This window comes from Mesoplodon bidens, assembly GCF_964165515.1.
Source record: "Mesoplodon bidens genome assembly, chromosome: 9".
NCBI classification, from domain to species: domain Eukaryota; kingdom Metazoa; phylum Chordata; class Mammalia; order Artiodactyla; family Ziphiidae; genus Mesoplodon; species Mesoplodon bidens.
In genome coordinates, this window is record NC_138166.1 from 19,628,380 (window position 1) to 19,644,168 (window position 15,789).

General features: G+C 46.2%; 1 protein-coding gene across 3 annotated transcripts in view; it reads left to right on the plus strand.

Moving 5' to 3' along the window:
- Positions 1–15,789, plus strand: part of HECW1 (HECT, C2 and WW domain containing E3 ubiquitin protein ligase 1) — a gene marked incomplete at both ends in the record, with an annotated part of 546,121 nt that overhangs the window by 220,054 nt on the left and 310,278 nt on the right. Inside the window, one exon of one of the 3 annotated variants that reach the window (XM_081244602.1) lies at positions 9,786–9,830. The exons of the other annotated variants lie outside the window; for them this stretch is intronic. Coding sequence (XP_081100728.1) covers positions 9,804–9,830 — 27 coding nt within the window. Of the gene's footprint in view, positions 1–9,785; positions 9,831–15,789 lie in introns of those variants that run through there. 3 annotated transcript variants of the gene reach the window in all.

The following is a 15,789-nucleotide window of genomic DNA, read 5'->3' on the forward strand; positions in this document are numbered from 1 at the left end:
ACCTTCTGACTTTTGTTGCTTAGTTTTAGTAGACCCAAGCTTTCAGAGTTGTGGAAATGAGTCCCCATCGGTTCACAGTTCTCAGTGGGTAAATATTCCCTTTGGCTGAAATACTGAGACCAGGTCCAAAATCTAACACTCCTTCTCCCTGCCCAGCTGGTTGGCCTTATGGTGTTGGATATTACATTTGGAAACTCTTTTTATGTCTTTGTACATCATCAATATGGACACAGTACAGTTGGATATTATCATTGCCTCAGAAGCCCTCAATACCTTATTATCGAATGATAATATTAACATTTAGCCCCCAGGAGTTTTGAGATGCTATTGTGGAAAAGACAAGGTTTGGCCACACGCAGTCACATGTATCTGGGTCAGCGTATGTCTGTGGATTTTTTATCTTTAATGGATTATGTATTCAAAGGAAAGCTGCTATTGTTTGTTTTTCAATGTCTGAGAAACTCTTTTATGTGTCTGTGGAGTCTTAAAATATTAGCCAGTGGAAAAAAAACAAGACTGAAAAAAAATGGGGTGACATCCAGTTACCAAGCTGACTGATGGGTCGTGATAGATTTTACTGGATGCCTCTCTCTCCTCCCAGAACAAGTTCCATAAAAATAGTTCTATGGAAAGCTTCCAAAAATGATGCAAATCGATACTGTTCTGGAACCCAGGAATAGTGATCAATATATCTGACTCCAGGACTGATTTCCAGGATACAATGTGGGACTGGGACCCTGAAGACCAGGGCCAGACCTCTGCCTGCCTGCACACTCCGCCTGCCCTCGGTACCTCCAGGCCTGCACCAACCAACCTCCTAGGCTCCATTTGCTCCACTCTTCCTGGTCTCCTTTGAGGTCTTCCACTCCCAAAAATGGGCAAAGCTGGAAGTGGATATACAGATACAATGGGCATAATAAGAGCTATGATGCCCCAGTAAGAAAAGGCAGATTCAGAGATAGACGTGGAAACAGATTATAGTTTCTGGCAAGAGGAGGAGAAGCTGCTTCAGATTATCCAGAAATCAGCTTCATTTTAGGAGGCTGATGAGCAGATAAGGAACAGCTAGCATCCTTCCTCAGCCTGCCAGAGCAGGTTGTGCTAGACAAACACAAGGTTAGTCAGAGATGTTACAAATTCAATGCAATGCAGCCTCACCAGTAACAGCTCTCCTCCAGCTACAATCCTGATCAAATTCTCATGGCCCCCTCTGCCCCCACCCTGATTGTGCTACCTTTACATCTTGCCTGGATTCTTGCAAGGTCTCCCAACTTCTTCCCTTGGCCTCTCTTCAGTGTGTTCTTAAACCAGCAGCCAGAGATACCCTGTTCATTGCCAGCCAGGTTGTGTCACTCCCTACTTAGAGCTCTCCAGTGACTCCCCACCTCGCTTTGTGTGGACACCAAAGCCCTTCCACTGAACTAGGAAACTTACCACCAGCCAGCCCCTCATCACATCTTCAACTTTATTTCCTACTATTCTCCCCTCTCTTCTTTTCACTCTGGCCACATTGGCCTCCTTGCTGTTTCTCAGAAGACCCAGGCACTCTTTACCTCAGGACCTTTGCACTTGCTGTTCCCTTTGCCTGGAATATCCTTTCCCTGGACATCTCATTGGTCACTTCCTTTTCTTCCTTCCAGTCTTTACTCAAAAATCTCTCCATTTTTGAGAAACCCAGTCTAAAATGTCACCTCCTACCTACATCTTAACACTTCGTTTCTCATTTCTTTCTTCTTAAAATTTCCTACCACCTAACGTGTATCTTACTTATTTATTATGATTTTTGTTGTTCTCTCCCTCAAACATGAGCTCCACAGCCAGGGCTTGTAGTCTGTGGTTCACTAACATTGCCTCATTTCCAGGGCCAATCCCCCGCCAGACCCATGGTCCAGGCCCAAGTCTTGACCACACTTGTCTCTCCAAGGCCTGGCCACAGGACACCTGCCTCACAAGACCTGGACAGGGAGAGTGCTCACCTGGAACTGGGCAGAGACTTGCCCAAGGGCATGCAGAGCTATGCCCCTTAAAATGCTGCAGGAAGAGGCAAATCCCATCCCCAAGGGCTCCTCCCTGGAGGGGGACCCCACAGAGACCCACTGCCCCTACTCCAGCCCTGGCTGCAGGAGAAGGAGATTTGGGCCCTCCCTAGAGAGGGGCATAGGTGGGATTCTGCCCTGCCTGGCTTTTGGTGGTCCCCAGACCATGCTCCTGGATGGGGTGACTTAATGCATAAAACCTTCTCATATTCATTTGTTCGTTTAATCCAACTAACAATATCCATGTGATGTTTATGTTCTAGAAAGTGTCACTTGAGTGTAAGTATGAAGTTCCACTGAATCTTGGGCAGGGAGTGTGGCCAACACTCCCTGGGCCCCCTGCCTTGTAAACCCATGGTTGTAACCATGATGCTCTCATAGGTGTCTTCCATGTCCCATTGGGGCCATAGCAACCCAGCTCTCCAGATTCTAGACAGATAAAAATGCAAGCATAGCTAGGAGATTTTTGAGAAGAACTTACTTCAAAAATTAATGAAGGAGGTACTTGTGCTACCCAATGAGATATATTATTATAAATATTAACACATAAGTTTATATGTTTTAGTCTATGTAAACTGATGCACACCTGAAAACTTTGTCAGTATATGAGTAGAAAAAAAATAGAAGAGATTGATAATCCTGAGATACATGTGAGTTTGTAACAAATTTAGTATGTTCTAGCATATTAAATAATTGCTTAACTAATAGCACTTGCAAAACTATTGGGGAGACAGAAGTCTAAGATGAAAGAGATAGTAAATAGAATAAGCCACACACAAAGGTAACTTTCAGAAAGATTAGGCTATAAAGAGGAAACTTAAAAAGCGAAAAAGGGTGTCTGTTTACCTGAAGGGAGGATGGGGCTTCAGAGGTGACAGGAAGAGAGAGAAGGTACATTCTCCTCAGTGTCTTCACGGTATTTATGACCAAAATAAATTTTAAATCGCTGAACAGAAACTGCCTGGACCCTCCTTGGCTCTTCAATTCAGTGACCTGAGGCATGCTGTGTATTCAGTTTATCTGTTCAGCGTTTCTTAACAGATACACTAGGATGTTGGTTCCTTGAGAGCAGGGACCAGGTCTGTCTGACCTCTGAAGCCCGGTGCCTGGGGCTGAGTCCTGGCTCTGCTCTGTACTCTATGTGTGACGTTGAGCACATGACATAACCTCTCCATGCCTCAGTTTCCCCATCTGTAAAATGTAGACAGTACCACTGCCCTGTGGGGTCTTTGTGAGGACTGAGTGAATTAGTATACATAAAGCACTTCAAATGATGCCTGGCACATGGAAAGTTATATAAATGCTGGATGTTAGCTTTCATCACTGTATTTCTAGTGCCGAAGTGATGCCAGGTACCTGGTGAATGGTCAGTAAGCGTTGAATGACTCTGAGCCTGCTTTGCTCTAAGGCGCCTCTCTGACTGGAAAGTTATATAAATGCTGGATGTTAGCTTTCATCACTGTATTTCTAGTGCCGAAGTGATGCCAGGTACCTGGTGAATGGTCAGTAAGCGTTGAATGACTCTGAGCCTGCTTTGCTCTAAGACACCTCTCTGACTGGAAAGTTATATAAATGCTGGATGTTAGCTTTCATCACTGTATTTCTAGTGCCGAAGTGATGCCAGGTACCTGGTGAATGGTCAGTAAGCGTTGAATGACTCTGAGCCTGCTTTGCTCTAAGGCACCTCTCTGACTGGAAAGTTATATAAATGCTGGATGTTAGCTTTCATCACTGTATTTCTAGTGCCGAGGTGATGCCAGGTACCTGGTGAATGGTCAGTAAGCGTTGAATGACTCTGAGCCTGCTTTGCTCTAAGGCGCCTCTCTGACTGCCTCAGGCTACAAGCACATACCACCCCTCAAAGGCAACTGGTGACAGATTTTGAAATTAGAGGCAGAAAAGCAGTTCACCAGCCTTTTTGTTTTTCTTCTGCCACTTGGAGCATGAAAAAGCACTGAACAGGACAAAGTCTGTTTGCACACCCATGATGGGTATGTTAAATGAGTTATTGAATCCAATGGAAGCGAGCCCCTAGTTGCTGAGGGCAGACTTAAGCCCATATGTTTTGCATAATTTTGTCCCATCATACTGCTTACAGTACAAGGGAAATGTTTTGATAGTCTGTCACTGAACTCTGTTTTTAATGAAAACATCCTGGGATCAGCTATTATTCTTAGAAGACGGCTTTGTTGTGGTCAGTCAAGTATGGAGTTCTATTCTGAGCGTTGCCTCATCACAGATGTCCTTCGATGCAACGTGAAGGTTGGGGAAGAGTGAACAGCCCTGGCCGAGCAGCAGGAACGCACAGCACTGGGAGGGAGGGAGTAGTGGGGAGAGGACCCAGCCCATGGCCATGAACGCTGACCCTAGCAGAAGGGCTGGCTGCGGGCTGCCCCGACCCTGCCCTCCCCACCTTGGCTGTAGGACTCAGCTTTACTCCTCCTCCTGGCACTGCCCCCTCTGCCGCTCAGAGTTGGGGTCTGAGGAACAATGTACGGGGAGGGGGGAGGCCGCACCCACACATTTGTGTTGCCTGGTCACGGAGTTGGAACTGCCTCTCTGAGGACACACTGGCCATCTTTGGAAACAGTCTTCCTTAGAACCAGCGTGAGTCTATCAGGTTGGGAAGAAAATGTCAGATGGGAAGTTTTGATAGTAATAATGCATTATGGTTAGTAGAGATTTAGTCAGGGGTAGGCTGCAGAACTAGAGAAATATATGAATAAATGAAAAATTAAAATATGTTAAGATGAGTGTTAAGAAAATGAATAAATAGCTCACTGGCTATGACACCAAGTCCATGCTCTTCAAGTAAAGCCTGACCTGTTTGTCACAGCCTTTTTCTCCAATTTAAGAGAGATGATCTATAAGAAAAGAGGGGCCTAAGAAACTGGAAGACATTGTAAGTCAGTAATGACAGAAAATGATGCTCTTCAATACTGGCTCGTGAAGAGACCTCCCCCCGGGAAAACAAATTCGATAATAATAAAACCCATAAGGTTATGTGATAGTAAATCTTATGTCTCCTGAGCATTTAACTGGGATCCAGACAAGGGACCAAAAGAGATGAGCTTGGGATGAAACAAAACCAGTCAGATGGTAAAAACTAGTGCTGATGGGCTCATGGTCACAAAGTTGAACACAGGACCAAACAGCTGTTTGTTTCAGCATCTTATCCTCATTGTTGTCAGCTGATGAGTCCTTCCTGCGATGCCAACAAGAGGGGGTGATCTAGTGAAACTACTGAATACTTGTTCTTGAGATCTCCCAACAAGAATTGTTTTCTTGGCTTCCCTGGTGGCGTAGTGATTGAGAGTCCGCCTGCCGATGCAGGGGACACGGGTTCGTGCCCCGGTCCGGGAAGATCCCACATGCCACAGAGCTGGGCCCGTGAGCCATGGCCGCTGAGCCTGCACGTCTGGAGCCTGTGCTCCACAACGGGAGAGGCCACAGCAGTGAGAGGCCCGCGTACCACAAAAACAAAAAACAAAAACAAAACAAGAATCGTTTTCTTAAATTAGCAAATGTAATTTTTCTGGTCTCTAAAAAGAAATACGTTTTTTATAGTCTCATTCAAAACACGTACAAGGGAATGAATTCGTCCTTCCCAGGGAGTCTGGTGTGGTATACTGGGAGTTTCCCCCGGGGACAGGAACGCATATGCACGTTATTTCTTCCTCTATTGATCTGCTCATTCACTCAGTCAACAAATATTTATCAGATGGTGGTCACTGGGCTAGGGTGTTTGCAGGTGATAAAAAAGAGGGTATTAGATTTTCTCGAGGGCTTGAGGCTTCTGAAATGCAAACTGTAGGTCTTTAAATGTCTCTGCAACTTGGCATCCCTCATTGGAACTCAGCAGATCCTAGGTGTCAATCATCCATACTGAGGGGAGTTAAAATGATTGATAGTCATGATGGTGGAGTGATTGAACTAGCTGACCGGGTTTCTGATGATATGAGATACATCCATTTAAAGGTAGCGTAAATTCTTTTTCAGTAGCACAAACCTCCTTTGAGGGCCAGCAACTCTGGGGCTCCTTTCCTATGATGCCCACCTACAGGCCAGAAGGACCCGCAAAGACCTGGCCACCCAGAAGGTGGCACCTTGGTTAGACTTGCCTCAGAGGGCTCCTTAGAAATGAGGAACCCAGTGCCAACCAGAATCTCTGGCTTTCTTCAGGGATGAGGTTATGAGTGACTTTTCCTTGTATTATCTGTATGGCTTGGCTTTTTAAACAGCAAATGTACACTGTTTCTATAACTACAAAAGAAGTTTTAAAACTATGTCATCTTGTATGTTGCTCACTTTTATCCATTCCACCTGTGAATGATCTTGATCTCTTCCTCAATAATCCCCCACTTATCAGATGCTGACAGAACGGAACAGGAGGGAAGCAAAACTAAAACAAGTTTGTTTTAGCACATGATAAATCACCGTGTGGTCTGAGAGCCATTGTCTGCTTTCTGGATTGGGTTTTTAATCTTAGCCCATTTGGATTGGGGCAGGATCAATATTGGCCCTGGAGTAATATCTTAACTGGTTTATTTGATTTTTAATGATGGTAACTTCTACCCAGGTGACATAGTAGCGGAGGCACAGTGTCCCCACCTTTCCATATTTCACAGCTTTTGCCACCTTTCAGCCTTGACTGATAGAATGGCACTGTCGGGGGGGTTTTAACAGGGTGCGAGTGTGGATGCCAGGGGCTTGGAGAGCTGACACAGGGACCCATGAAGGAGCAGCTCGTCAAGCACTGTCCTTGCGATGCAGTCCCTGCTCTCCTGGAGCTTCTACTGCAGGCACTGCTGCCAGGGTCTTCATATGTGTCCTTCCCACTTGACTTTCCTGCCACTCTGTGCGCTGGGCTCCAATAGTGTTCCCCAAGGGTCACAGCCCCTGGAGAGCAATAGAAGAAGTGGCTAGAGCTGCATTAAATCACTGGTGCATTTGAAGGAAGGATTGTCTAATCTCAGGTTATTTATCAGGTACAACTTTGCTGATCACTAATACGTTCAACTGTCATTTCTCGTGGGGTTTTCTCTGCTTGAAATCTTTGCACTCATTCAAGGGATGAGCCCCTGTGGATTTGTAAAGCTTAGGCTGGTTGAAAGCAGAGGATAGAGACATGTCTGGTTGCTTTCATGTAGACAGGTCACTTGGTGCCCATCTCATTCCTTAATTTCCTTGAGCTCCAGCTTATTCCTGAGGGGAGAGGGTTCTCTCTGGGTCCTCTTTGGTAAGGTGGCATGGAATTTGGGGATCTAGAGATGGGTCCTTTTTCATCTCGTTCACTCTGTTTATAAAGTCTCCACTTCTGCTCTCTTCCTTCTTTGCCAGAGTCAAGCTTTGCAGTTAAACAGTTAGTAAACTGTAAGAAAACAATTTACGGTAAACTGTAAAGTGAAATACACCAGTATCTCCAGGGCTAGGTGCTAAATAGGTAATGTCTAATTTGAATGGTTTTTTTTCTTTTCTGCTTACTCTCCTAATGTGTGTGTGTGTGTGTGTGTGTGTGTGTGTGTTTGATTAATTGGATCAACATTTGGCTTAGGGAAGATGCAACAAAAGCCTCCTTTAATATCTTCTAAAGTCTAGACTGTGGGTTCCTCAAGGGTGTACACAGTCCCTGATCATTCATTCATTTATTTGTCCAATTCTCACTGCACGTAGAGAGCACTCCTTGGACAGCCCCAGCTCTGAGAATTCCAGGTCATCTTTGCAAGACAGATGTTAAACAAATTACATACCTAGTTCTTTAGAATTATTTTCAAACCTGCTAAAATAAATACAGAATTCTGTTCCAGCAGCATATGTTCTGGCCGGGTGTGAGAGGTGGGGCAGGGTGGTCCCAGGGAGACCAAGACCTGAAGGTTGTGGAGAGGAAAGGGCTGAGGGAAGCGTGTTTCAGACAGAGGGAACAGCATGCTGCAGCCTCCAAGAAAAGAGAGGTGAGTGTCTCTGAAGGCTGTGAAACTCCCCGAGTGGTCAGAGGGTGGGGAGAGGGGGAAGCAGCGGGGCCGGGGAGGAAGCAGGGCCAGATCCATTTGGCACATTTGTCTGCAGTTAAGTCTCGAACTGGTATTTAGCACTTTAGCCTAAAAGAAGTGTGAAGCCACTAAAGCAAGGAAGTGGTGTGGTCAGATGTTCCCTTTTTAAGAAGCATTCTGCCTGTTGCAGAGGATGTCTTTGGGGTGGGGTTGGAGACCAGTTAGGATCAACTGAGACTGGAAAGGAAAGGGAGGCTTGGGCCATTACGGAGGAGGTAGAAATGGTGAAAGGCAGATGGATCTAGAATGGTTAAGAGGAATGAGTGAGTGAACTGGGGGCTTGGTTGGATGTAGAGGATGGTCTGGGGGGGAAAGAGGACCTGGGGTGGATGCCAGAGTTCCCAACAGGAGACCCAGTGGATGAGGAGACCTTACTGAGTCAGGCTTGAGGATAAAGATCCTGAGCTCCTTTTGCCCTGTGTTTGGAGGGCTCTGAGAAGTCCCAGTGGATGCTGGGTTTGGACTTCAGTTGAGAACGCTGAACTGTCAACGAAACGTGGATGTTGTCAATATCCACAGAGTAATCGAGGCCATGGGTGGGAATATAGGGGCCCTCGTGTGGATATAGGGGGGATCTGGGGACTTCCAGCATGGGAAAGACTGCAGATGCAGCTCATCTGGGAGCAGCCTAAGGGGCAGCTGGGAGGCCAGTGGTCATGTCAGGGAAAGGGGCCTCAGCCACGCAGAGCCCAGGAGCGCCCAACGTGACGTTGGCATAGAGCAGAATCTTAGAATATGGAGGCTGAACCTCTCTCTCTTTCCTATTCACATCTGCTTGGACCAGGGACGGAAAGATAATCCAGGCACACAAAATGCAAGCTTGCAGCTCATTTCTTACACGAACCCATTTATCAGCAAAGCTTCAGGTTTCACTGGGGTTTTGGAAAGCTGGATCACATACCGCTTTCTTCTGGAATAAGGCCATATTGATTACTCTGACCACAACTTTACCTTCAGAGGAAGATGAGTGAATAAAATGAGAATTTAAAACTCAGGAACCAAAATGATACCCAGATTAAGAGGACCCTGGTGGAATACCAGCAGCAATTTTCCTACGCCTGGCATCTCTCTGTTCAAGTCCTAATTGTTGACGTGGTTTCTCTATTGAAAGTGCTGATGGCGTGACTAGTGACTGACATTTGGGGTGACACGCTGCAAGGGGATGGGGCTTCCTCTTGAGTCTTTCACATCTGAGTAAATGCCTGAGTGACTAAAGGCGCCTAGCTAAGTCAGTGATATTTTCAGCAGTTTAACTACAGATCTGGTTGTTTTCTGGTGGAGGGGGTCTTACGAGTGGAACATATCTGAGGATGCTTTTAGGTAGTTTTCTCAGAAGGCTGGGGGAACAGAACTTTCCCTCCCTTCAGATCCCACATCCCCAAATCCTTGTTTCCTGAAAAGGAAAAATAATTTTTTTTCTAGACTCATGATTCTTACCCCTTAAATTTTAAAAATCCAAGTCAAATGATTCACGGCATAAAATAAGGCTGCTTGCTGCAATTTGTCCATTTTTTTTTTCCAAAATGAGTATGATCTTCGTGTAATCTTTCCTTGTACATGTCCGCTGCCCAAACCAGTTCTCTTGGCAGGGGTGGGGGGTGGCAGAGTGTTCTTCACGCGGGTGATATCGCTGATTTTGTTTGCTTGGGATACACGCTGAGTTAACCTCGTTGGACTTTTCCCCAGGAATTGATGCGCGTACACGTGGTGGGTCATTATGCTGCTGCACCTGTGTAGTGTGAAGGTCAGTGTGTTTTTCTGATTATAAGAACCCATCCATGTCATTCCATTATAAACCCACTCCACTCATAATGGAATGTGCCTCAACCCAGAGCCCTTCGCGATTGCCCCAGCCCAGGAGTTCTCTCGAGTGCAGCCCTGACATTTGAGATCCATCACCCACCCGCCTCCCCCACTGCCTGCATCCACCCCGACTTTGACTGTGCTCCATTCTGAGATGATGTGGTTTGCATGTCGAGTTCCTCTTGTGTGATGTGAACGTCTAGTTGTCACAAGTGAATTTGTACCTGGAAGCGAACACTCTCTGATGGTCCTTCCAAAATCACAGCTGAGAGCTCTGCTGGGCTGTGGGTCATTACCTTACAGTTGATATGGACACAGAGAAATATGCCTGGAGACCAGAGCAACGATTTCTCCTGCTGACTCAGAGTCGGGCCGGCTGCTGGGAGGTTGTCAGGTCATGGCAAGGGGCCTCGAGCAGCTGGTGGCTCTCCCAGAAGGACCTTCCTCCAGCCCCCTCAGACTTCCCTCCAGGTCCTCTCCTAGCACCGCACAGTTTTACAATTTTCAGTGGCAGCCCTGGTTTGTAATAATCACAGCTCACATTTACTGGACACCGTGCATCATGATTTGTATAGTATGCTTTTCTTGCGTGACTTCCTCTCCACTCATAACAATCTGAAGAGGTAGGTACGACCGTTGTTCCCATCTTATGTATGAGAGAACTGGGTCACTGCTCTAAGTCTCCTGGTGGGTAAGTGAGGAACACGAACTCAAATGCGGCCAGCCTCTCTGAGCTGGACTCCCGGCCCCTGATGCTGCTCTGGGAATAGGCACACAGCCAATCTTTAGATGAGGCTTTAAAAACAATAATAATAATAAAAGCTCACATCTGCATAGCTCTTCACAAATTTACTAAGCATATCCACACGCGGATTCAGCTAATCCCTGAAATAACCATGAGGTAAGGAGAGGGAAGCGGGGGACGTTTCGCGAGCATCCTGGTCTTGCCCAGCTTGCAGGAGGAAGAGAGAGCCTCAGACTCAGCTCTTCTCTCCCACCCCACCCCCAGGGCACCACTTCCAGAGCACCCAGAGGGGAGCTTTCTTAATTAGTGAGTTTTGAGGAACGCACTTAGAGACAAGCATTTAATGTGTTGTATTCAGGAAGCATTAAATTAGGGCTTAATCATGTGCTGCGAAATGTCCAGGGGCGGTCACAGTGCAGTGACTTTAAACGCCCTTTTCTCATTGCACGTCCCAGTTGGTCGTGCTGTCAGCACAGCTGCTTCCTCGAAGTTCACTCAGTTATTCCCGCCCCTCGTCTTCCCCAAGTGGAGAACACTTGACTTTTGCTAAGAGAAAATTTTCCCCGATGCGCAGCCCTCTCATCCGTTTACATTCCCCTGGGACTTCTGAATTTCCTTTTTGGCTGTGAAGATATAGTGAGAAGTATTTTTAAAATATCACATAGTTCCTTTGGGTGCATTTAACATTCTGGGAGAATGCCCCCCCCCCCTTTCCTCTTTCCAAGACTAATGTCCTTGGCAAGTGGAGGGCTTCCCTGTCCTAGGGAATCTCAGTTCCTGTGTGTCTTCAGATACAAACCTTGCCTCGAAAAAAACCTCTCTGAATCCAATAGCGAGGCTACATGGGCACACACATCATCTCAGGGGATTTTATTCAGTGATGCAGGAAACACAAGAGTCGAATATTCTCCCCTGACATTTATGTGAGTGAGCTGTCCCTGATTAACAGGGGAGAGAAGACAGCGATCACAACTGATGCTCCCAAGGGACTTAGTTTGTGAAATGTGAGCATAGCCACAACCTCCTGCACAATGGTGATGCTAGAAACCTGAGGGGACAGACCAGCTGCCTTATTTCCAGTTGCCGTGGAAACTCACTTTAAAATTCCCTGCCCCAAACGCTGCAAGATAAAGGAAATCTTATGGCCCCATAACTTTTGCCTTCTTCGCTTAAATCTTCAAAGTCGAAAACGATCCTAAGGTTTTCTACACCTCTCTATAATATTTTCCAAGAAGATTCACCATGTTACAAAATGAGTCTGCAGCATTACTGGCTGGATTTGCCAAAATATCTGGAGGTGAACTAGGGATCATTTAATTGAGCATTTAATGTAGATATGCTTTTCAGCTTCTGGAATGGTCCTCAGCAGGATAAATGCTCATCTCTGGAAGAAGATGAAGCATTCATGCTAAAACCAGTGGTTCTCAACCAGGGTACCTCTCAAACCACTAAGTATAGCTTTGCATGTAGAGTCTGGGCATTTGCATTTTGAAAATGTCTTATAGGCACCTCTGGTTGAGAACCACTGGTTACAGCTGGTGGGAACTAAGTCTCTGTGTGTCTGTGAATAAGAGAATGGGAAAGAAATCTACACTGCCTATCTTTATGCTACAAAGAGGATCTTCTTGCTCAAAGATAGCCTGTCAATGTTCCTTTTCAGAAAAACAAACAAAAAAACCTTAGGCTTTACACGTTACAATGACTAGCATCTCTGCTTGTCAGGTCCACGGGGACGTAGATGCTGGTTGTTCAAGAGAGAAGTAAAGCCTGGGAGAGAAGAAGGAAGTAGAATCAGGCTGGGGCCGCAGCCTCACAGTCCCTTCCAGCCTGGTGACCCCTCAGGAGCAAAGCCTGCCTGTTTTGAGACACCCATGTTGGATGGGATCAACCAGGCCCTTGTACCCTCTCATAGCTCAGGGCCCCCTAAGAAGACCATGCACACCCCAAGGCTGAGGTGGGCCTGAAGGAGTTGTCTAGGTGTCAGTTGCCACCCTCCTGGCCGCCGGGCGAGGAGTCCTTTCTTAAAGGAGTATCTGAGCAGTTCATCTGCAACGCTCTCCAAAGACTCCAGAAAATCTGTTCTTCTGGGCTTTTCAGAATTTGGTCAGAAGCAGCTGGAGTAGAGACAGCACTGAGATATGGTCCTTTGCTGGAATTTACTGCCTTATGTGGAAGGTTGGGGAGGGAATGGAAGAAATAGGGAGAAAAGCATGGCTCCTTAGATTTCTCTCTGGATCAGGGCATGTGCTAAGTGGACAGACTTAGAAGAACAGGGCATTATATTCCAGGGATCTTAAACCTTCTCCTGCCGAAACTGAAGCCCAGAGAGATAGTGTGTTATCCAGGATCACCCAGAGATGGCAGGGCCCAGGGGCGCCCCAGGCTCAGTCCTGAGCTCCACTCAGCTTCCTGTCTGTTCATGACTGCACACTCCACAGACCCATGTCTGCTCACAACTCCTGATATGGAATGTTCCTGACCCACTGTTTCTCCTTGACCCCAAATTCTGTATGATAAAGGACACCTCATGGCTCCATAAATTTTGTGTTCTTGTTTACATCTTCCAAACTGAAAAGGATCCCAGGATTTCCTACAACTTATCCCCATCCCATCAGGTCCACAGAGGTGAGCTCCGTGTCTAGAATGTATTAGTAGACAGAGGTGTGAATCCTTGGGCTTCTGAAACCCGCAGCCGGCTTCCTTAAATTTCCTCTATATCTCCGTCTTGCTTTTCAGTTACGGTATCATCCAGGCATAAAGGGAAAAAGTCATCAGAAGCCTTCAATTCCACCCCACAATTTGTCATCTTGACACCAGTAGAAAATCAGTATATCATTCATTCTCTACACGTATTGATTTGGAAACTCAATTAAAAAGCTGACTGTTGCCCTCCCCCCTCCTCCCCCTCCCCCGCCTCCTTCTCAGTTCCTCCCCTACCCCACCCTACCCCACCCCACCCCAAAATAGCCTTCAATTTCCAGAGTCCTAAGCCACTGTATTCCAATGACTACTGTAGCTAAATCTCCCTGCATGTGAAGCTGCAAGCTTTCAACTTCACTGAGTTTCAACTTCACTGAGACCACTATGGTCTCCCCTCTAACCTTTCTCTGGTCACTGCCTTCAGTTCAGCCCTCCTGGACTATGAGAGATAAATAGTGTGATGCCCACTGCTAGTGAGCGAGCTGGGTCATGTCCTTGGCAGAGTCAAGAAACTATGTCAAGGAAACCAATAGCCTTGGGTGAGTCTGGAAGGGGTCTGACCTGACAAAGGATGCCTTCTTCAGGGACTGCTTGCCTCTGCCCAACAGGTGATGGGCGCCCCTCCCTCCCCCAAAGTCAGATCATCTGGGGAGCCTTGGTTCTCCCTGTACCTGAAGGGAGAGCTCTACCACCAATATTTTCCCATTAGGAAGCAGTAGCCTCAGCACAGAGATAAGACTGCCATGCTGACTTGCTCACAGCCTGTCCCAATGATTGTTCTGAGCATCATCCTGATGCAGCAGCCCCAGAGGACCAGACCCTGCAGGCTCAGTGCCCAGCAGGGCCGGAGCTGCAAGCACAGAGCGAGGCCAGGGCATTGAACAGCTTTTTGGTCTGCTCTATAGAAGGTGTCTTGTTTTGAATACATAATCTGTCCTGTTCTTTCGAAGTAAGTGTTTTTACAAAAGGTCTGGACTGCCCTTTAAACATATTTTTTTCTCACTGAACAGGAAATATATTTCTAGTCCTTTTGTGGATTCAACTTTAGAAAGGGAAATTGGTAGAGGAAGGATGCTTTTGTGTGAGATTCAAAGACTGGTTTAAACTAGGGCATGCACATTGCATAGCTATTTTCCTCAGACGGCAGGTGGCCAAAAAAACATGCATGTGTGTCTGTTTTGAGCTTTGTTTATTTGAAGTAGTGTATAGTAAGTGGTCTTGTTCAAGCAAAGGAGTGCCAGCTTTATAGGCAGCCACAGATGAGATGCCCCTCTTGCTGGGTAGTGCCAGATTTAGAGCCAGAATTTTCTTTTTCAGAAAGAACTAGAAGTTCCCCAGCATTGCTTTTTATCCCCTCATGTCCAGTTTGTGTTGTGCAGAATTCTTAGAGAATGCAGCATTGCTAATGTCCTGCTTCAGTCTCAGTACAGCACTGTGTGTCAGCAGATATGGCTCCTGGGTCTGTTTGTTCATCTATGCTTTCTTAATGAATGTTCTTGTTTTACACGATTTCAAATAATAAGTCAGTATTTTCATGATCACAGCTAAATACACATCACAAATGGATGTGTATTTGCTTTTCTCTCTTGCAGATTTTTTAAAACAAAGTAGAAGTAGGATTGGGAGTATTTTATTCTCCTTCAGATTTTCGGATAGACGTTATCCTGGGTCACCCTGGCCGAAAGCAGCCTCATGAACCACTAGTAATTGGACATCAGACTCTGGAGTAAAGGCCCTATGCCACAAGTTCATCCTGGCTTCGATGTTTTAGATGGAGGCATGTACCAGTCATTTATTATTCACTGGGCACCTATTAAGCAAGCACCTACTATGTACCAGACATGGTAGAGGTGTGGAGGAGACAGCCAAGAACAGACAGAAAAGCCCCAGCCCTCATGAAGCATTCATTCTAGTTGAGGGGAGGCGTTGTCAGAAAATGAAGGTCACAAATAAGTTTATAACATGATGTCAGGAATAGAGAAGGGCTAAGAAGAAAGAAAGAACAGAGTAAAGATGGATGGAGAAGAGAGGGCTTGGGGACACCCTGTGTTCACCTGCTCTGCTACTGCATCCCACCTCTGGGTTCATTCTCTGAAAACCCATGCTGTCTCTGAATTTGTGTAAAAATATAGCCCCATGGTCACCACCTCTACACTCCCTAATGACATTATTTTTATTTAGCTGCCAGTGGCTTTATTTATTTATTTTTTGGATGTGATTTTGTTGATGACTTAAAAAAATGGATAATTTTATATAAAATTTTCGAATCATAGCTCCTTTTGAAACAAAGCAAAAGCTCTTGCAGCCCTGGACTCATGTTCTGCTTGGCAGCGGTGGGCAAGAGCTAAATGAGGGGGTCCCTGTTAGGACCTTCTGATCGTCATTATTCTCACTTAGCTCGCCTCCTGTTGGCCTCTGAAGGCAGCCATGGTTCCAGCCCGTTTTGTTGCCAGCC